The sequence below is a fragment of the Hypanus sabinus genome, chromosome 10, assembly GCF_030144855.1.
Source record: "Hypanus sabinus isolate sHypSab1 chromosome 10, sHypSab1.hap1, whole genome shotgun sequence".
Taxonomy (NCBI): domain Eukaryota; kingdom Metazoa; phylum Chordata; class Chondrichthyes; order Myliobatiformes; family Dasyatidae; genus Hypanus; species Hypanus sabinus.
In genome coordinates, this window is record NC_082715.1 from 128,320,798 (window position 1) to 128,342,964 (window position 22,167).

Below are 22,167 nucleotides of genomic sequence, written 5' to 3' on the forward strand. Positions count from 1 at the left end.
CAGATACATTTGTCACCTCGGAGAATTTAAGTTGTGTTGCGGCATCAAGAAACCAATTTTTTCTTAAACTGTAATTTATTTTGTGGTCTTGGTTCCAGGCCGGAGGGCAGTGGAAAGTACACAAAAAAATGATCAGAGAGTAGTATCAGACAGAGGCATTAATACCACTTAACCCTTTTTCTGATACTAGGTTAGATGTGTTTCCAAGTTGATAGGTGGGCTCAGTGACCTGCTGGGTGAGATCTGGGCCATCTGGTAAGCTCGTGAATTCGCAGCCATAGAGGTTTGCAATTTTCAGATTATTAATATGAATATTGCAGTCACCAAAGATGAGAATCCTTTCATTGTTCAATATAACAGAGGATGAGAATTGCAAGAGAAAGCAGGCATTGGATTCAGGAGGTCCGAGACAAGAGACGCATGTCAGGGAGCTCTGAGACAAGGCTGAAGACTTTGCGTTTCTGATTCCTGAAGCATGCTAAGTGACAAAGAGGGAAAGTGCTTGAAGCAGCAATGTTGTCATTTCTCCCGTTTCTTCAACGTGTTGTGGAAACGGTCAATGCCTTCCTTCTCATGCACAACAAATGCTTAACTGTGGTACAGAAGGGTGTGGGGGAGAAAACAAATCTTCGGAGATGATTTAAAAAGCATTGCTATGAAAATTTAACATTACGTGTTTTGGAGACAGCCAACTCGTTATTTAAGACAGCTGTAAGTCAATAGCCTTTCTATTGACATAGGAAGAACATGTTGGAGTTTTGCCCCTTTGATATACAGTCCTGTGCAAGACACTACAGGTCTCAACCCAAAACATTGACTGTATTCTTTTCCACAGATGTTGCCTGGCCTGCTGAGTTCCTCCAGCATTTTGTGGATGTTGCTTGGCTTTCCAGCATCTGCAGAATTTCTCTTATTTGTGATACAACCCTGAGATTCGTCTTCTTGACAGCTACAACACAAAAAAAATCACCTTAGAAACGTTTAAAGAAAAACCCCAGACAAAAAGACCATCAGACATGTGAAAAAAAAAGAACAAATTGCACAAGCAGCAAGAAACAAATAACACACAGAGCATTCAACATCAAACCGTGCATTTGGTCCCTCTGGTTCCTGCCCTCTTTCCCTTTCTTCCATGGTCCACTGTCTCTTACAATTAGATTCCTTCTTCTTCAGTCCTTTACCTCTTCTACCAATTCCCTCCCAGCTTCTTACTTTAAATCTTTCCCCCTCACCTGGTCTCACTTGTCACCTGCCAGCTTGTATTTCCTTCCCTCCCTGTCTCCTTATTCTGGCTTCTTAACCCTTTCTACCTTCCTGTCCAGTCCTGTTGAAGAATCTTAGCTGGAAACGTCGACTGTTTACCCCCCTCCATCGATGCTGCCTAACCTGTTGAGCCAGCGTTTTCTGTGTGTTGCTTGATCTTCCTTGGTTTTGATGTTTTAGAAAAGATAGAGAATGAGGTAAAGCAGTGGTGGGGTGGGGGGGAGGGGGAGTTGCACTATAAATCAGGGACAATATCACAGCTGCACTCAGAGGGCACATAATGGACAAGTATTCCCTCTAAGTTGAGCGGGTGCGTGGCCACACAGTTACTGAAATATTCCCATGTACATACCTTTTGTTAACACAGCTGTAACTCTCTTTTATATAACGTTAATATAATTTTGAAATCTATGTTAATATAATTGTGAGATACCATGTAATTAATTATATGTCAATGAATATAACCATAATTTTTCTCAATAATGCACATGCCACAACATTTTAAAGCTTCTGCATACTTACATTGTCAGGGTTTCAAGTTCCAGCAGTGTTACAGAATATTCATAGTATCCTTATTACACAAAAAAAAATTACGGTATGACACAACTTGCAGGCAGTGTAAGAATTTTGCTGCTCAGAGTAATAATTGGTCAACTACGCAGCTTTCGGGGGAATGCTAACAGAGGGCTCAGCCACTGAGTCAGTGCAGGTACAACTAAAACTAAGAAAGGTGCCAGCCAGGAGTTTTAACTCTGTTTCATCCACTTTAGGAACTTAAGATGCTATTCCTGTTTGCACCTAGACTTGAAAACGAAAACAAGGCTTAAGTTTGTATCTCTTTGTGAAGAGATCCACAAGCCCCAGCTTGTGTAGCTGCTGGGATCCAAATGCTATATACCTTGCATTAACACTGAATCATGTTCCTTTCAGTGAATCAAGTGCCTTGAGTAATTCCTGAAGAGGGAAGCTGCCTGCCTGCCTGCCAGATATGGCTTCCAGCCTGTCTGATCCCTTTGTCACTGTACAGAAAATCTATTACCCTTCATTGTGCGCCATTGGAATCCCAGGTAAGTCCTGTTGTTTGGCACCTAACAAAGTATTACTAAAGTCAAGACAAGCAATTCAGGAAAATTAAGGGTGAGGGAGTTGGAAGTAGGCCTTCCCTATGGATTATAAACTAGGAACATGGAGACACAAGGTAGCAAACAGTCTGGGTGGGTTGAGTTCAATCTGTGGGGAGGAAGGAACCGTTGACATCTTGGGTCGAAACCATGCATCGGGACAAACTATCAACCTCTTTGTTATAAATGTTGTTCCAGATAAAATGTCCCATCCCAAATCATTAACTTGTCTAAAGCCACATGTGCAGCAGCTCGGTTCTGCAGTGTTTGCAGGTCTTCCTGGGTCTGTGTAAGGGTCACCTTGGAAGAGTGGCAGTACACTTTCATCAAAGTGACATCAGGTTCAAAAGGTCGAGAAAAGACTGAGAACAGTTTCCTGTGGTGGGGTACCCAGAGAGAGGTGGAACAAGAATAATTTCCTGTGGTGGGGTACCCAAAGGGAGGTGGAACTAGAATAATTTCCTGTGGTGGGGTACCCAGAGGGAGGTGGAACTAGAATAATTTCCTGTGGTGGGGTACCCAAAGGGAGGTGGAACTAGAATAATTTCCTGTGGTGGGGTACTCAAAGGGAGGTGGAACTAGAACTAAAACTTGATTGATACCCATGATGGAAAATGAGGACATTCAGCATAATAGGCCCATGCTGACCTGTAGCAGAGTAATCCCACCAGACCCAATCCTTCCATTTGACCCATCCTCTCCTTTCTCGGTAGCCTTTTGAGTTACTCTCTTGCACATGACCACCACCTCCCTTGGCATTCTTTTGCCACTTACTTATACCGAGGGGCAATACACGGTGACCAATTAACCCATCCACATGTCTTTGGGACAGGGGAGGATACCAGAAATGCAGGGGAAACATGTAAACTCCACATAGATTACACCGGAGGTGGGGGAGTATCATTTCTGATGTCTGTGAGTGTGAAATCGTCAATTCTTTTCTGAAGGGCTCTCGAATTTTCCGAGGCTGCAATGGATGGATATTTATTAGGTGAGAGCGTTAGATGATGTAGATCAAAGGCAAATGGATGTTCTTGAGCAGTCAAATCTGAGATGGAAAATTAATAGGTGTAAATATCACCAATAGTTTCTCCTGGTCCAGCCACGTGGATGTTGTGGTCAAGAAACATAACAGCGTATCTACTTCCTCAGAACTCTGAGGAAATTCAGCATGTCCCCAGTGACTCATTACCAATGTTTATAGATGCACCACAGAAAACATCCGATCCAAATGCATCACACCCTTGATGTAACAACTGCTCTGCCCACGACTGCAAGAAACTGCTGAAGAGTTCTGAATGCAACCCAGCCCATTACACAGACTCCGACTCTGTCTACACATCTCATCGTCTTGGGAAGGTGACCTAATTATGGACATTGGTCATTCTCTCCTCTCCAAACGGGCAGAAGATACAAAAATTTGAAAGCATACAGTGTCAGACTCGAGGACAGCTTCTACCCTGCTGCTATCAGACTCTCATATGCTAAAAGATAAACTCTTGAACTCTAATCAGCCAGCCTACCTTGTTCTGATGCATGCCCTTAGTTTGTCACTCTCTCTGGAACAGCAACTCAGCGCTCCACGTTTTCTTTTTACTACGCCAGTCTACAGTGGATTCTAGTTCACCGAGCCAGCAATCAGTCAGATAAGCTGCTTACTTGGAACAACTCTTAAGGAACAAAACCAAAATGAAAAAAAAACAGATTCCTTTTGCTTATTTGGGACAGTGTGCCGCTTAATTGGGGCAGGAGTATGGTGAGGAACAGTTTCTAATTAGCATCACTTGTGTGGCTGTTAGGCACTGTGCCATACTTAAGGCAGATTTATACTTGTGCGTCGCATCTGCGCCGTAGGTAACACGTACCCTACACCTTAGGGTGACGTGCACCTCTCCAGAGAAGTTACTCGTGTGTCGCAGCGACGCAGACCACAACTGTGATTGCTCCGCTTGGTAGCACCGCATTTCCTCCTACGCATTTCCGGTTGCTTCTTCTCCGCCATGTTTGTAAGCTGTGTGTACACCAATATGAAATAAATGAACCAAGTCGTCAAATCTGCCTGCCAACATGTGAAAATGTTTGAAATGCATTTCCTCATCCATGTCTCTCACGAAGAAACTCAACACAGTGGCATAGAAACCCCACCACCAACTAGCGTTTTGGCGCACACCGATGCATGCTCGCTACAGCGTAGAGCAATGTGGAAGTGAAAATCAGGGTTACGGTGTAGGCTGCAGCGTAGCCCATGTGCACAAGTATAAAGCAGCCAGAAGAGGGAACAGTTTTTAATTGGTGTCAGTTGTGCATGCTTGTGTTCAAAAAGCAGTGATTCTTTTCACTGATAGTTGATGAGAAGAAAGCAGAAAGACAATTCTGAACTGTCTTGCTCACCACAGTTCAACTATTCAGGCTTAGAGATGCCACAAAATGGCCAGAGGTGCAAATGAAACAATTTCACTACTTCAACAAGTTAGGAACTACAAAGAAATTTGAAGGTATCGACCATCATCCTGAATGCTGCAATGAAAGTGAAGGTTTTGAGGATCCAATCATCGAAAATTGAATGAGCAAACACAAGGAAATCTGCAGATGCTGGAAATTCAAACAACAACACACACAAGGTGCTGGTGGAACACAGCAGGCCAGGCAGCATCTATAGGGAGAAGCACTGTCGACGTTTCAGGCCGAGACCCTTCGTCAGGACTAACCGTAAGGAAAAAGATTTGAAAGTAGTGGGGGAGGGGGAAATGCGAAATGATAGGATAAGACCGGAGGGGGTGGGATGAAGCTAAGAGCTGGAAAGGTGATTGGCGAAAGTGATACAGAGCTGGAGAAGGGTAAGGATCCTTTCTTTCTCCCGAGGCCTCTTGTCCCATGATCCTTTCCCTTCTCCAGCTCCGTATCACTTTCGCCAATCACCTTTCCAGCTCTTAGCTTCATCACACCCCCTCTATCTTCTCCTATCATTTCGCATTTCCCCCTCCCTCCACTACTTTCAAATCTCTTACTATCTTTCCTTTCGGTTAGTCCTGACAAAGGGTCTCGGCCTAAAAAAGTTGACAGTGCTTCTCCCTGTAGATGCTGTCTGGCCTGCTGTGTTCCACCAGCATTTTGTGTGTGTTGTTGATCGAAAATTGTATGAAGGCAGTCCATTATCGGCACCAGATGTCTATGCTAATTTTGGTGATTTGGTGGGGTTGTCCGTTGACAGGAAAACCTGTGTGGGAGAGCTTTTAAAGTGGGAAAGCCGCTGGACTGGGGCAGTTCCACTCCCTCGACTCTCAGAAGTCTGTGTGCAGTGGTACGAGTAGTCATCACAATAGGGATATTCCTTTGTTGCCGTGGATGGCTGTGACTTCTGCTGTGCCTTGTTTTGCCCTTCACTCTTCACAGAACCGCGTTCTTGGCCATTGGATCTCACTGTAGATCTCTTCTGCACGTCCTGTGGAGAAGATTTAATTTACCAACAAAAGACCACAGCAGCACACACCTGATAAATGCTTCCGTCGATTACTATTAGGAACTAATACACAATCTTGTAGTACTGTAGAGGGCTAGGGCGTGTTCTAATTTGTTTCATGTTTCATTTAAATACGTAACCTGTTACTCAGTTAAACGGTAGTTTGTCTTTTTTTATACCTTCTTAATTAGTTCCATGAAACTTTGGCTAATTGGGCAGCTGCTAAATTGGGCCAAAATGTACTGGTCCCGATGTGTCCTAATTAACCAGAGTCCACTGTAAATGTGCATGGAATAAATAGCATACAAAGAAAAGATTTTTCACTGTATCCCAACACATTTAAACAAATCAGTTTATTATCATCACACATTACAGGGAAGAACTTTGTTTTATTTGTCAGCCATACAGTTCATTTCATGACATCGTTACGTCAAGGTTGGACAAGGAAACAGTGATAACAGTGCCACGTAAAGAGTTAGTTACAGAGGAAGTTCAGTGCAGGTAGAAAATGAGGTGCAAAGCTACAACAAGGTAGATTGTTAGGTCAAGAGTCTATCTTATATTAGGGGATTTTTCTATAGTATAATAGTGAAATAGAAACTGTCTTTCAGCCTGGTCGTACATGTGGCAACAGTAAAGTAATTCCAAGAAATGGGGGTTGAAGGTCAGATTAGCTGAGCAGGGCCAGAGTGGCTGAAAGGCCTGCCTGCCTTCATTATTTGCAACTTTCACCACCTACAGTTTTCTTTGCTGCAAATTGTGTGTGACTTCATTCTGATCTCCATGGTGAGTCACATCCTGCTCTGCTCGCACAGAACTATATAACCTATTTTCTTGACTTCACAGAATGTCACCCATTTTGTGATCCAATTACATAATTGGGGATTTTCTTGCTCTTTTCTGGCATCTTGTTTTCTTTGGAACGATGTCTTGGATGACAGTTGCCAACTATTCAGGGTCCACCCAGGCTCCGTGCAAAGAGTAACAAACATGATGACAAAAAAGCAAAATGTAGCTAATTTAAAGAGGACCTCTTTTATATTTGTGTTTGCTGCTGTTAAATATTGGGGAGGGGAAAATTCCCATTTGATTAACAGGATGAGAAACATCCTATTGGTTTAATGAGCTACTTTTTCCCAATTGCTTGGGAAGATGGGACTCCGGCAGGATGGAGATATTGAGTGACTGGTGATGGACGTGTGGAAGTGAGTGCTTTGAGCCAAGAGGTCATGTGATGGTGTGCCCATGCAGGCTGACACTATGGAGACTTGGAAGAGCTAATCATGGTCTCATGACTTGGCGAGATGTCAAGCCGTGCTTCAGACAGTCACATTCAACATACGTCTGCTGTGGGATAGACATTCTTGAAGGCTGCCCCACCAATACTGCTAATTAGGCCTGGTCTGTTCTGAACAAATGTCTGTCCTTAAGAGGACAGATTTAGGAGCCCTAGAAGATCTTCCATTACCTGGGACCTTTTGCAAAGCTGGAACTGACCTTTAGAACCTGAGATGAACCAGGAATGACCTTCATTGGGAACTCTGTAGCCTACTGGACTCAATACAAAATTCTCCAGCTTCAGAGAACTCGTAAACATGAGAAATTCTGCAGATGCCCGCATTTTCTTTCTCTCTGCATCAGAAATGGTCTTTTATCTGCTATTAATTTATTCAATTTTTTTTGGTACAATCTAACCTGCTGTGCATGTTCCTCAACCTTACCATCAACAACATTAAAAACACAAAGAAGTTTATTCTAACTTACCCCCTTAATCGCCAAGCTAGATCATCTGGTCTCACCCTACCAGAGATTATCCTTTCATCCCACCCCCATCTCCTCCTTCACTTTGTCGGCTACCTATAGCACACTAGCTTGCTCCTTCCCTTTCTTAGTATGCATGAGAAGTCCCAGATCTGAAACAGAACTGATTTTCTTTCCGCAGATGCTGCCTGGTGAATGTTACTGGCATTTTCTGTTCTTACTACAAAAGCAGGGTTGCCCACCGACTGTGCAGGCCCTTAACAGCACCCTCTCCTGTTTTCGTTCCTGCAGTATTTATTCTACCTAAGCCTGAAAGGGGTAGGGCATACAATAGGTTTGCCATAGATCGAGTGGCATCTTGGTGATAGGAGATACTGCCACTGTAAATAACCTCAGATAGTGCTCTGTTCACACTGCACACTTGTGGCCAGTGAAGTTGAGGTCCCTGTAGCCAATCTTCAAATGGTTCAACTTAATATCAGAGAATGTATGCAGTATAGCATACAACCTGAAATTCTTACTCTTCACAGAGAAGCCCACAAAACAAGAAACCCCAAAGAATGGATAACAGGAACATTCAGAACCCCAAGGACCCCCTCGCCCCTCACATGCACAGGCAGAGAAGCCTCGACCCACCCCTTCCCACCCCCCCACCATGCAAGCAATAGTGAAAGCTTCCAAAGAGGCTTTGACCTAGATTCTATCAGAAACTACAGTCTATAACCCAACACCTTGGTATCTCAGGCAGGCCCTCTCTCTCATCAGCGAGGGAGGGAGAGACATTGCTGCAGAAACAACATCCAGCCATGTTGGCCATTGTGTATGATTTGCTTTGATCTGTGGTAACCTGATCTCTAAGGACACCTTAGACAACACCTTGGTGAGACCATTACTGGTGTGTTGTATGCAGTTTTGGATCGCCTTACCAAAGGATATACTTGCAGTGGAGGGTCACCTGAATGAATCCTGAGATGAAAGGACAGTCCTGTGATGAGAAGAGTTGACTGGTTTCATATTAGGCAGTGTTTAGCAGGCATAGACCAGACGGAGTTGAGATTAGGGCAGCAGATCTTCTTTCCGAGAAGGTACTATGCCTTGTCCAACAGTCTGGGGGGCTTCAAGGCCACAATTCACAAGACTAGTTTTGAAATATTTAAATTATATTAGTGTAGGATTGATGTCAGTGGGCTGAAGGGCCGGATTCCATGCTGTTTTACTCATGTTTTACTTAATTGCTTGAATTGAAATGCTCCAGCTGCTGTGGTGATGTTCAATCCAACATTCCTGACCTATGGTATAGAACTTCTAGCATCTTAACTAGTTCACTCCTCAGAGTGCTTCAGATTGTCTTAACTTGCCTCAGTGGCTCATTGCTAACTTTGCAGAAATACAGTGGATTCTGGTTATTGGGACATCGGCTAATCCGGACACCTACTTATTTTGGACAACTCTTAAAGAACAAAACTAATCAAGAGAATAGCCGGGAATCCTTTTGTTTATTTGGGACACTATACTGTTTAATTGGAGAAGGAGACTGTTACTGAACAGCTTCCAACTAGCATCAGACACGTGCACTTGCATGGACTTTAGACTCTACGTTGTGCTTAAAGCAAACAGTTTATAAGCAGCATCAGTTGCTTGTGCTTGTGTTCAAAAGGCAGTGATTTTTGTCACTGATAGTTTGCAAGTAATAAACAGTAAGACAATTCAGAACTGTTTTGCTCACTATGATTTCAAGCATTCAGGCTTGGAGATGACAGAAACAGCCTTGAGTGAAAATGAAATGATTTCACTACTTCAGTAAATTAGGGTTATGAAGAATTTGAAAGTATCAACAATCATTTTGAATGTTACAATGAAAATGAGGATTTGGAGGAAGCAATTGTTGAAAATTGTATGACGGTAGTCCATTAACTATATGTCTGTGAAGATTTTGTTCATTTACAGTCTATCAGAAGAACACAGTGGCATAACTCCTCCATTGATAACTATAGGGAACTAATACACAGTTTTATCGTACTATAGTAGTACTGGTAGTGTTCTAACTTGTTCTTTTACTTAAATACATAGAAACATAGAAAACCTACAGCACAATACAGGCCCTTCGGCCCACAAAGCTGTAATGAACATGTCCCTACCTTAGAAATTACTAGGCTTACCTATAGCCCTCTATTTTTCTAAGATCCATGGACCTATCTAAAAGCCTTCTAAAAGACCCTATCGTATCTGCCTCCACCACCGTTGCTGGCCGCCCATTCCACGCACTCACCACTCTCTGAGTAAAAAACTTACCCCTGACATCTCCTCTGTACCTACTCCCCAGCACCTTAAGCCTGTGTCCTCTTGTGGCAGCCATTTCAGCCCTGGGAAAAAGCCTCTGACTATCCACACGATCAATGCCTCTCATCATCTTATACACCTCTATCAGGTCACCTCTCATCTTCCATCACTCCAAGGAGAAAAGGCCGAGTTCACTTAACCGATTCTCATAAGGCATGCTCCCCAGTCCAGGCAACATCCTTGTAATCACGAGGAAATCTGCAGATGCTGGAAATTCAAACAACAATACACACAAAATGCTGGTGGAACACAGCAGGCCAGGCAGCATCTATAAGGAGAAGCACTGTCGACGTTTCGGGCCGAGACCCTTCGTCAGGACTAACTGAAAGGAAAGATAGTAAGAGATTTGAAAGTAGTGGGGGGAGGGGGAAATACGAAATGATAGGAGAAGACCGGAGGGGGTGGGATGAAGCTAAGAGCTGGAAAGGTGCTTAGCGAAAGTGATACAGAGCTGGAGAAGGGAAAGGATCATGGGACGGGAGGCCTCAGGAGAAAGAAAGGAGGGGGGGAGCACCAGAGGGAGATGGAGAACAGGCAAGCAACTAAATATGTCAGGGATGGGGTAAGAAGGGGAGGAGGGGCATTAACGGAAGTTAGAGAAGTCTAGGTCCAACGTATAATTCTCCGTAACTTATGCCACCTCCCACGAGCAAACACATTTTTCCCTCCCCCCCCCCCCCCTTTCTGCTTTCCGCAGTTATCGCTCCCTACGTGACTCCCTTGTCCACTTGTCCCCCCCATCCCTTCCCACCGATCTCCCTCCTGGCACTTATCCTTGTAAGTGGAACAAGTGCTACACCTGCCCTTACACTTCCTCCCTCACCACCATTTAGGGCCCCAGACAGTCCTTCCAGGTGAGGTGACACTTTACCTGTGAGTCGGCTGGTGTGGTATACTGCGTCCGGTGCTCCCGGTGTGGCCTTTTATATATTGGTGAGACCCGACGCAGACTGGGAGACCGTTTTGCTGAACACCTACAATCGGTCTGCCAGAGAAAGCAGGATCTCCCAGTGGCCACACATTTTAATTCCACATCCCATTCCCATTCTGATATGTCTATCCATGGCCTCCTCTATTGTCAAAATGAATCCAAACTCAGGTTGGAGGAACAACACCTCATATACCGGCTGGGTAGCCTCCAACCTGATGGCATGAACTGACTTCTCTAACTTCTGTTAATGCCCCTCCTCCCCTTCTTACCCCATCCCTGACATATTTAGTTGTTTGCCTGTTCTCCATCTCCCTCTGGTGCTTTCCCCCCCCCCTTTCTTTCTCCTGAGGCCTCCCGTCCCATGATCCTTTCCCTTCTCCAGCTCTGTATCACTTTTGCCAATCACCTTTCCAGCTCTTAGCTTCATCTCACCCCCTCCAGTCTTCTCCTATCATTTCGTATTTCCCCCTCCCCCCACTACTTTCAAATCTCTTACTATCTTTCCTTTCGGTTAGTCCTGATGAAGGGTCTCGGCCCGAAACGTCGACAGTGCTTCTCCTTATAGATGCTGCTTGGCCTGCTGTGTTCCACCAGCATTTTGTGTGTGTTGTTGTTTGAACATCCTTGTAATTCTCATTTACACCCTTTCTATGGCTTCCACATCCTTCCTGTAGTGAGGTGACCAGAACTGAGCACAGTACTCCAAGTGGGGTCTGATCAGGTCCTATACAGCTACAACATTACCTCTCAGCTCCTAAATTCAATTCTGCAATTGATGAAGGCCAATACACCTTAAGCCTTCTTAACCACAGAGTCAACCTGCGCAGCTGCTTTGAGCATCCTATGGACTCGGACCCCAAGAACCCTCTGATCCTCCACACTGCCAAGAGCCTTACCATTAATTCTGCCATCATATTTGACCCTCCAAAATGAACCACTTCACACTTATTTGGGTTGAACTCCATCTACCACTTCTCAGCCCAGTTTTGCATCCTATCAATATCCCTCTGTAGCCTCTGACAGCCCTCCACACTATCCACACGCCTCCAACCTTTGTATCATCAGCACACTTGCAAACCCATCCCTCCACTTCCTCATCCAGGTCATTAATAAAAATCATGAAGAGTAAAGGTCCCAGAACAGATCCCTGAGGCACCCCACTGGTGACCGACCTCCATGCAGAATATGACCCATCTACAACCACTCTTCGCTTTCTGTGGGTAAGCCACAAAGCAAGGTCCCCTTGGATCCCATGCCTCTTTACTTTCTCAATAAGCCTTCCATAATTTTTTTACTCAGTTAAATGGTAGCTAGTCTTTTTTTAATACCTTTTTAAATATTTCCATGAAATTTCAACTAATTGGGATTGTGGCATAGTTGGGCCAAAATGTACCGGTGCCAGTGTGTCCCAGTTAACTGGAATCCACTGCAGTAGACAACGCTGTAATTTGTTCTGCACTGTAAACTGACTGAAACTGAAACTAGCAACCCATCGACTAAGCTGCTTTAACTCTTCAAATGAACAGAAAGAGTGGATTAAAACCTCACTGAATAAACAGGGCAACAGTTCATAAGTCACAAATCCAGCAATGCAAATTCAGAAGTTCAGTTACCCTGTTTGGTGTTTAGTGCCTTTCCGTGAAGCAAATGCAGTGAGTTGTTTCCTGAACAAAGACAACATTCCAAATGTGATGAATTGTCTATTCTCAGAGCCAGGACGTCTTCGTTCCCAGCCTTAGTGAGAAGTATTGCCAGAAGAATTAAACAAGCATCTTTTAACCCATCATTAGACTTTTCCAGTGATCTGAATCGCTTGACAGTGACCTCTCTCATGTTCACTGCTCTGGGTATAAGAATAGAAATCTATTCTTCAAGTGTTACATCATTTTATAAAAATATAATTTGGCATCTAATTTGTTGATAAAACTGTGACTTAAATAATTTATCAAGATTAACAAACTCCATTAACAGTCTCCTGTTCCGTCCAGCCTATGGATTAGCTGAATTTTGCAATTTAGCAAATCCACTGTTTGCAGTCCAACAGTGAGAACATGGCATTCATAAAGTGAATTTCTTAAGATTAACCGATCAAACTGGGTGTTCCAAATTTTTCCAAACCAACAGAATTATGAAACATTCTATTAAAGGTACCTGTATATATTTATTATTTTTTTTAAATAATGGAAGTTCTGCCAATGTGGGGGAAATTCCACTTCCTTCACGTATCCTGGTAGCTCTCCTTCCTTCCCCACTGCTGAGGTGTAGCCACTCTACTGCAGTTATACAAAACAGAGCTAAGCTCTTCTTCCTTTACGCACTTGTGTATGTGCGCTCGCATTTAAACAAACCCGAGTGTGAAAATCAGGGTAATTGTCCCAGAGGGTGAACACTTCCTTTAGAGTGGTGACTCTGCATGCGCAGGTTCTTGTATAGACATACATATATATCTCTGTGCACGTGCATGCTTGCGGGTGTACGTGTTTTGCTGTACATGAGTGTGTTTTACTTATTTGCGCATGTTTGAATGCATATGTACTCTTGCATACTTCCCAGCAAGCAAGGGCCCATGCAACCCAAGCGGGGGAGGGGAGGGGGGGGCATTGCCCAGAACTGGTGAGGGTGATCTCATTAAGTTTTTTATCAGCCACTTCAAATGAAACTCTGCTGACTGTCTTGGTTAATCTGGAACCTGATTAGAATTTTTAATTATTGTCAATGCAGCTACTGGAAATATATTCTTTAAAGCTGAATTGCAGATTTGATTATAGACACAGAAGCCCTAGATTGGATTAGAAACCTGCATTATATAACCATGTAACAATCACAGCACAGAAACAAGCCATCTCGGCCCTTCTAGTCTGTGCCGAATGCTTACTCTCACCTAGTCCCACCGACCTGCTCTCAGCCCATTACCCTCCATTCTTTTCCTGTCCATATACCTATCCAATTTTACTTTAAATGACAATACCGAACCTGCCTCTACCACTTCTACTGGAAGCTCATTCCACACAGCTACCACTCTCTGAGTAAGGAAATTCCCCCTCGTGTTACACTTAAACTTTTGCCCCCTAACTCTCAACTCATGTCCTCTTGTTTGAATCTCCCATACTCTCAATGGAAAAAGCCTATCCACGTCAACTCTATCTATCCCCCTCATAATTTTAAATACCTCTATCAAGTCCCCCCTCAACCTTCTACGCTCCAAAGAATAAAGACCTAACTTGTTCAACCTTTCTCTGTAACTTAGGTGCTGAAACCCAGGTAACATTCTAGTAAATCTCCTCTGTACTCTCTCTATTTTGTTGACATCTTTCCTATAATTCGGTGACCAAAACTGTACATTAGACTGAGTACAAATACAAAGATGTAATCAAAAGCCCCGATGAGCATGACAGAAATGGGGATGCTGAAGCCAATATACTGGCATGAACAAAATGTACGAAGTAAGGAACTTGGGAGAAATTAGTTGGCCAACTTTGGAGAAATTAATTGTCCACTGCAAGTTGCCCCTGGTGTGTAGGTAAGTCGCAGAGAGTGGGGGAGATGATGGAAAGGTGGAGAGAAGTAAACGGGATCAGGTTAATGGGGTTTGGATGGTGGGCCAAATGACCTTTATCTGTGTGGTAGTAGTCTGGGACCACAGAGGGAATATAGAACATTCTCCGGTTCCATGGCCGTAGGGGAAAGCACTGGTGGAATCCAAGGTAAGTACAAAAGGAGAATGGGATTAGTGGGTTTCCCGTTGGGGTTCAGTGAGTTGGATCATACTGAGCACAAGTATTGAATGGCCTGCAAACTCTGTGTAATTTAGGGTATCAATCATGTTTTTCCTCAAAATCATCTTACAGTTTTATTTTAAAATATGCTTTTTCCTTTGTTGAACCTGTGTTACTGCTATCTTCATGGTGTGTATTCTCTCTCTCTCTCTCCCTGCAGCGAACTTCCTCACCATCTACACCCTCTACAGTAGAAGATGTGGGATGTCCACGGTGGCCAGGCTCTACCTGATCTCGCTGGCCATTGCAGACACACTGTGCTTGTTCTGGGGTGCACTGATTGACCTGAGCCTGGTGTGGCTGGACCCCAGTCCCTTCTGGGTGATCTCCCCGTGGTGTGAGCTGCTGACGGTGCTGGAGTATGGCTCTATCTTCACCTCCACCTGGATTGTGATCACCTTCACCATTGAGCGTTACCTGGTGCTGAGGAGCACTCGGGTCAGACAGCCCTACTCCCAGACTAAAGTGACCATCAGAGTCATAATAAGCGTCGCTGTGGCCTCTCATCTGATCGCTGCTCCAGCCTACTGGATCTACAACTCAGAGTTACTGAACTCCACCATGCCCAACCAGACTGAGAAGGCGCACAAATGTACTTACAGTGATAGTTTCTTTTCCACTGCCGTGGTGTGGTTTTACACACTGGTCTCAGGGGGTATCCCCTACATCCTCCTCATCCTCTTCAATATCCTCATCGGGCATCAGCTCTACACAGCCTCCAGGATGTTCACTCAGGAGCAGCTGAGGTCGATAAATGGCATTACCGTGCGGGGCCTGGTGAAAAAATCTATTCTAATCCTCTTTACTATTTCCTTCACCTTCGTCCTCCTGACACTCCCTCGCTTTGTCACCTACTGCATCCTGAGGACAGCCTACAACCGGCCGGACCACAACCGCGACGACTACAGCCAGATGATCAACTTCTTTGCAGACATCGGCAACATGATGCAGTGGCTGAACTTTGCCATCAACTTCCTCCTCTACTGCGTCATCAGCAAGTCATTCCGCCAGGAATTCTTTCAGGTCCTGACCTGCAGAACTCAAGCGCCCAGTGCCCCCAATTCTAACACCCAACTGAAGGTCTACAGCATACATTGTGCCTCCATTCAACAGCCTGTGATCACTGCTGGAACCTAGAGCTCACCAGTAGCCAAAAACTCAATGGACCAGCCACGTAAACACAGATCAGAGGCTGGGTCCCTCATGGCAAGTGACTCACCTCCTAACACCCCAAAGCTTGTTCACTCTTTATAAGGGATAGGACAGGAGACTAATGGAATACTTGGATGAGTGACCACAAGATACATAAGTAGGCCTGCTCCACCATTTCATCATGACTGATCCATTTTCCCTCTCAGCCCCAATCTCCTACCGCCTCCCCGTTTCCTTCGCGCCCCCGGCCAATCGAAGATCTGTCAACCTCCACCTTAAATATACCCAATGACTTGGCCTCCACTGCTGCCTGTGGCAATGAATTCCACAGATTCACCACCCTCTGGCTAAAGAAATTGCTCCTCATCTCCATTCTAAAAGAAAGCCCCTCTATTCTGAGGTTGTGACCTCTGGTCTTGGGCTCCCCCACCATAGGAAACATCCTCTCCACATCCACTCTATTGAGGCCTTCCAACATTCGATAGGTTTCAATGATGTCACCCCTCATTGTGTGGTTCCAATAACTCTTAAGAAGCTGAACGCCATCCATAAGACCATAAGTTATAGGAACAGAATTAGGCCATCTGATCCATCGAGTCTGCTCCACCATTTTATTGTGGCTCAACCAATTTTCCTCTCAGCCCCAATCTCCTGCCTTCTTCCCGTATCCCTTCGTACCCCGACCAATCAAGAATCTATCAACCTCTGCCTTAAATATACTTAAAGACTTGGCCTCCTCACTCTCTTGTCACAAAGAATTCCACAGATTCACCACTCTCTAGCTAAATAAATTCCTCCTCATCTCCTTTCTAGGACATCCCTCTATTCTGAGGTAGTGCAGGAGTCCGGGGCAAAGCAGCCTTGCTGATTGCTATCACATCCATCACCTTTAAATATTTATTCCCACCAAAAGCACACAGTGCTGTGCCACCTACTAAACTTTAATGTACTGCAGATAATCACCCAGGCTTCTCTGATGGCACCTTCGAAACCCATCACCTCTATCCTTTCAGATGCGTGAAAGCATGGAGACATCACCATCTGTAGGCTCCCCTCCAGGCTGCATCTTGTCCAGAAGTGGAACTCAAGTGCCACTTCTTCACCACAGTGTGTCCAAATGCTGGAATTCCCGTCAGATCAAGCTGCGGAATTGCCCTTACCCTTCACTGGGGGAACTGAGTGGTTCCCTTCACACAACCTTCCCAAGAACAATTAAGGATGGCTTTATCATTGGCAGTTGGGAACTCTGAGAGATCCCCAGACTCCCTGATAGCTACGTCTGTGTGACGTGCACCCGGCTGCAGACTGGAGCTATGGGCGGACGGCCTTCAGCTCGTACAAGGGAATGAGGAAGTTGTCAGCATCAAGGTAGTCACCCCTGAGTTGCAGGAGGCAGATAGCTGGGGGACTTGCATGAGAGGGCAAGGGAATAGGCAGACAGTGCAGAGTACCCCTGTGGCCATTCCCCTCTAGAACACTGAAACGCCTTGGCAATGGTTGGCGGGATGACCTGCCCAGGAGAGCTCTGGCTCTGTGGCTCAGAAGGGAAGTGGGGGAGAAGCGGAGTGCGGCGGTGACAGGGAACTCAATAGTTAGAGGAGCAGGCAGGAGATATTGTGGAAGAGACACTCAGATGGTATGTTGTAGCAGGTGCCAGGGTGAGAGACTTCTTGGATCAGGTCCATGGCGTACACAGAGGGTGGGCAGCCAGAAGTCAAGGTACATATTGGTGTCAATGACATAGGTAGGAAAAGGGAGAAGATCTTGAAGAGAGGATGTAGGGAGCTGGGTAGGAAGCTGAAAAGCAGGACTACAAGGATAGTAATCCCTGGACTGACACCTGTGCCATGTGCCAGGGAGATTACAAATAGGATGATATGCCAAATGAATGCATAGCTGAGGAATTGGTGCAGGAGGCAGAGTTTCAGATGTTTGGAACAATAGAATCTTTTCTGGGGAAGGTATGACCTGTACAAGAACATCACAGATTGCACTTGAACTTGAGGGGAACCAATATCCTTGCAGGCCGTTTGCTGGAGCTGCTGGGAGTATTTAAATTAGTTTGGCAGGGGGATGGAACTAGAGTGATAAGTCAGAGGATGGGACAGTTGGTCTACAGGTAGAGAGGCTGTGAGGAAGGATAGGCATTTGATAGAGCCAGTTTACAGTTAGTGCGATGAACTGAAGTGTGACTATTTTAATGTACGAAGCATCAGGAACAAGGGTGATGAACTTAGATCGTGGGGTCAGTACATGATGTTGTGTTCATTACAGAGACTTGGCTGTTACAAGGGTAGGGATGGCTTTTGGATGTTCTGGGGTTTAGATGGTTCAAAAGGGATGGGCAGGTGAAAAAGGTGGGGGAGAGCATTGATAATCAGGGATAGTATCACAGCTGTAGAAAGGGAGGACATTGTGGAGGGATTATCTACTGAGTGTGGGTGGAAGACAAAACAGGAAGTGATCAGTCACTGTGTTAGGAGTATTCTATAGACAACATCTCCCCCGCCTCCCAAATAGTAACAGAGACACTGAGGTGCAGATTGAGAGACACATTTTGGAAAGGTGCAAAAATAACAGGGTTGTTGCCGTGGGTCACTTCAACTTCGCTAATACGGATCGGCTCCTCCTTAATGCAAAAGGATCGAAGGGGGTGGAAGTTGTTCGGTGTGTCCAGGAAGGATTCCTGACTCGGTAGTAGACAGACCAACTAGACGAGAAGCCATGTCAGATTTGGTGAGAGGTCAGGTATCAGACCTCTTAGTGGGAGAACACTTTGGAGATGGTGACCACAACTCTCTGACCTTTACTGTGGCCTGGCACAGGGGTAGGAGTAGATAGTATGGGAAAATACTTAACTGAGTTAGAGGGAATTATAATTCTATTAGGCAGGAACTGGGGAACATTAATTGGGAACAGATGTACTCGGGGAAATATACAAATGAAATATGGAGGTTGTTTTGGGAGTACTTTCTGGGGGCTATGGATAGGTTTGTCCCACTGAGGCAGGGAAAGGATAGTAAGGTGAAGGAACTATGGTTGATAAGAGATGGGGAGCATCAAGAGAAAAGGAAGCGTACTTAAAGGTTTAGGAAGCAAAGACTCTAGACAGTTACAAGACAGCCAGAAAAGAGCTGAAGAATGGAATTAAGAGAGCTAGAGGGGGGCAAGAGAAGGCTTTGGCCAGTAGGATTAAGAAAAACCTCAAGGCTTTCTACACGTATGTGAAGAAGAGGAGGATAGCCAGAATGAGGGTAGGACTGATCAGGGATAGTAGATGAATCATGAGCTTGGAGTCAGACGAGGTAAGGGAGGTCCTTCATGAATACTTATGTTTGGTATTCACCAGTGAGAGTGATGCACCATCAATAACTCACTCTGAGACGTAAGGCGAGATATCGGCTTTTATTGACTGGAAGAAGGAACAAGCAGTGAGTGACCATCATACTATATCCTGGAGACTGAGAGGCCGGGCTCAGGCCTCAATCGCCTTTATACCGGGGTCTGTGAGAGGAGCCACAGGAGCAGTCAGCAGGGGGCGTGCCCAGACAGCTATATGTAGTTCACCACAGAGAGGGACCTTGATGTTTGTGAGCGCAGCATAAAACAGGCTTAAATGTGTCAATACTAAGAAAGAGGATGTGCTAGAACTGAAAACCATTAGGATAGATAAGTCCCCAGGGCTGGATGGGATACATCCCAGGTTTCTACGGGAAGCAAGATGAGAGATAGCCTCACCTTTGGCGATGATCTTTACATTCTCTCTGGTCAGAGGGATAACACCAGATGATTAGAAGGTGGCAAATGTTATTCCATTGTTCAAGGAATGGATTAGGGATGACCCTGGGAATGATAGACCAGTGAGTCTTTCTTCATGATGAACAAATTATTGGTGAGGATTCCTAGAGACAGGATTTCTGAATATTTGGTGAAGTATAATCTGAGTAGGGATAGTCAGCCTGGCTCTGTGAGGGGAAGGTCATGCCTCATGAGCCTTGTTGAATTTTTTCAGGATGTGAAAAAGCACATTGACAAAGGTAGAGCGGTGGATGCGGCGTATATAGGTTTTCCAAAGGTTCTTGATAAGGTTCATCATGGCAAGCTCATTAGGAAAGTCAGGAGGCAGAATACAGTGTTAATGGCAGGATTCTGGCAGCGTGGAGAAACAGAGAGATCCTGGGTCCACACCCATCGGTCCCTCAAAGTTTGCCATGCAAGTTTAAGGCTTATTAAGTTGGACTGAATTCAAGAGCCACGAGGAAATGTTGCTGTTCTGTAAAACCCTGGTTAGACCACACATGTTCAGCTCTGGTCACCTCATTGTAGTGTAACCCCTACCCAACAGGCTGGTATATGTCTAGGGGAAAAGGAGATCCAGCCACTCTCCAACCCACCTCCCGTACACGCAGGTGCTGTGAGAATCGAGTTAATGCCTCGCGCCCGCCCACAGTATCAAACCCACGACAAATACCGTTATGAAATACACTTTAAAGAGTTTACTAAAATTAAAAAAATAGGCAATACAATATATATATATATATATATATATATATATATATATACACACACATATATATACACATATACATATATATATACAAGAAAAAAAACAAAAGGCGCCAACTTATCAAAGTTCAGTCTGTTTAGTGCACTTGTTGGAGCTCAATCAACGAACCAATCGACCCATCCGGCCGTCGCACCTGGGACCACCCCGGTGGTCTTACGAGCAGTCCAGCACACGTCCACCTTCCTCAGCGTCTTCCTCGGCCTCTCCAAAAAAACCCGTGAAAACCCCTCCTCCAAGTTCCCAGCATCACAAGACACAATGACATTCCCCATTGATTAACAAATGAATACAATTACCATATCAGCCATTCTAAAGTGAAACAACGGCGAGAGAAACACTTATCCGACAAAGAGACATTCCTACTTGTAACAAACCAAAGAGGCCATTTTGAGTAACATACCCAGGACATTGTACAGTAGGAAGGGTGTGTAAGCTTCAGAAAAGATGCAAAAGAGGTGCAGCAGGATGTCTCCTGGTGTAGAGAGCATCTCTGAAGAAGGCAGGAACCCTGATCGAAATATGATAGAATTTACCCTGCAGTTTGAGAGGGAGAAGCTAGAACTAGGTATGTCAGAATTACAGTTTAGTAAAGTCAGCCATAGAGGCATGAGAGAGGAGCTGGCCAAAACGGATTGGAATGGGACAGTAGCAGGGTTGATGGAAGAGAAGATGTGGCTGGAGTTTCTGGGAGTAATTTAGAAGAGACAGTATCATTTCACTTCAAGAACGTTCTAACGGGAGGATGAGGCAACTGTGGCTGGCAAGGGAAGTCCAAGACAGCATAAAAGCCAAAGAGAGGACATACCATATTGCAAAAATTAGTGGGAAGCTAGAGGATTGGGAAACTTTTAAAAACCAGCAGAAGGCAACCAAAAAAGAAAATGAGAAAAGGTACAATATGAAAGTAAACTAGCCAATAATATAAAAAGGGATACCAGATGGATTTTTTTTTTTTGCAGATTATATAAAGAGTTAAAAAGAGGCAAGAGTGGACATGGACCACAGGAAAATGATGTTGGAGAAATAGTAATGAGAAGCAAGGAAATGGTAAACAATCTGAGTGAATACTTTGCATCAGTCTTCTCTGTAGCAGACATCAGCAACATGCCAGAAACTCAGGAGAGTCAGGTAGAAAAATGAGCGTAGTTGCTATGACTAAGGAGAAGGTGCTTGGGCAGCTGGAAGGTCTGAAGGTGGATAAACACCTGGACCAGGTGGACTACACCCCAGGGTTCTGAAAGAGGTAGCAAAAAGGATTGTGGAGGTATTAGTTGTGGTCTTTCAAGAATCACTGGATCCTGGAATGGGTTCTAGAGAGCTGGAAAATTGCAAATGACAGTCTACACTTCAGGAACGAAGGCAGGCAAAGGACCCTGTCTGTAAGGAGTTTGCAAGCTCTCCCTGTGACCGCACGGGTTTCCTCCTCAATCCAAAGTCGTACTGGTTCATTGGTCATTGTAAATTGTCCCAAATTAGGTTAGGATTAAATTGGGGGATTGCTGGGTGGCATGACTCGAAGATCTGGAGGGGCCTGTTCAGCACTCTATGTCAATAAATAAATAAATAGACAAGAAATTATAGGCTGGTTAGCTTGACTTCAATCGTTCGTAAGATTTCAGAATCCCTTACTTGGAAGCACATGATAAAATAGTCCTTTGTCAGTATGGTTTCCTAAGGGGAAATCTAGCCTGACAAATCTGTTGAATAAATAAAAATGAGGATAAACCTATACTTTTATTTTTGGAAGCCCTTGAGGCTACAAAACAAGATGGGAACCCATGGTATTATAGGAAAGA

General features: G+C 44.7%; 1 protein-coding gene across 4 annotated transcripts in view; it reads left to right on the forward strand.

The window, feature by feature from the left end:
• LOC132401092 (probable G-protein coupled receptor 139) overlaps nt 1–15,805 on the forward strand; it is a 45,008-nt gene extending 29,203 nt beyond the window's left edge. For all 4 annotated transcript variants that reach the window (XM_059982923.1, XM_059982921.1, XM_059982925.1 and 1 more), the window contains 2 exons: nt 2,194–2,330; nt 14,813–15,805. In XM_059982923.1, coding sequence (XP_059838906.1) covers nt 2,252–2,330; nt 14,813–15,789 — 1,056 coding nt within the window. In that variant the 5' untranslated portion in view covers nt 2,194–2,251 and the 3' untranslated portion in view covers nt 15,790–15,805. The remainder of the gene's footprint in view (nt 1–2,193; nt 2,331–14,812) is intronic.
• Nucleotides 15,806–22,167: the final 6,362 nt, after the last annotated feature.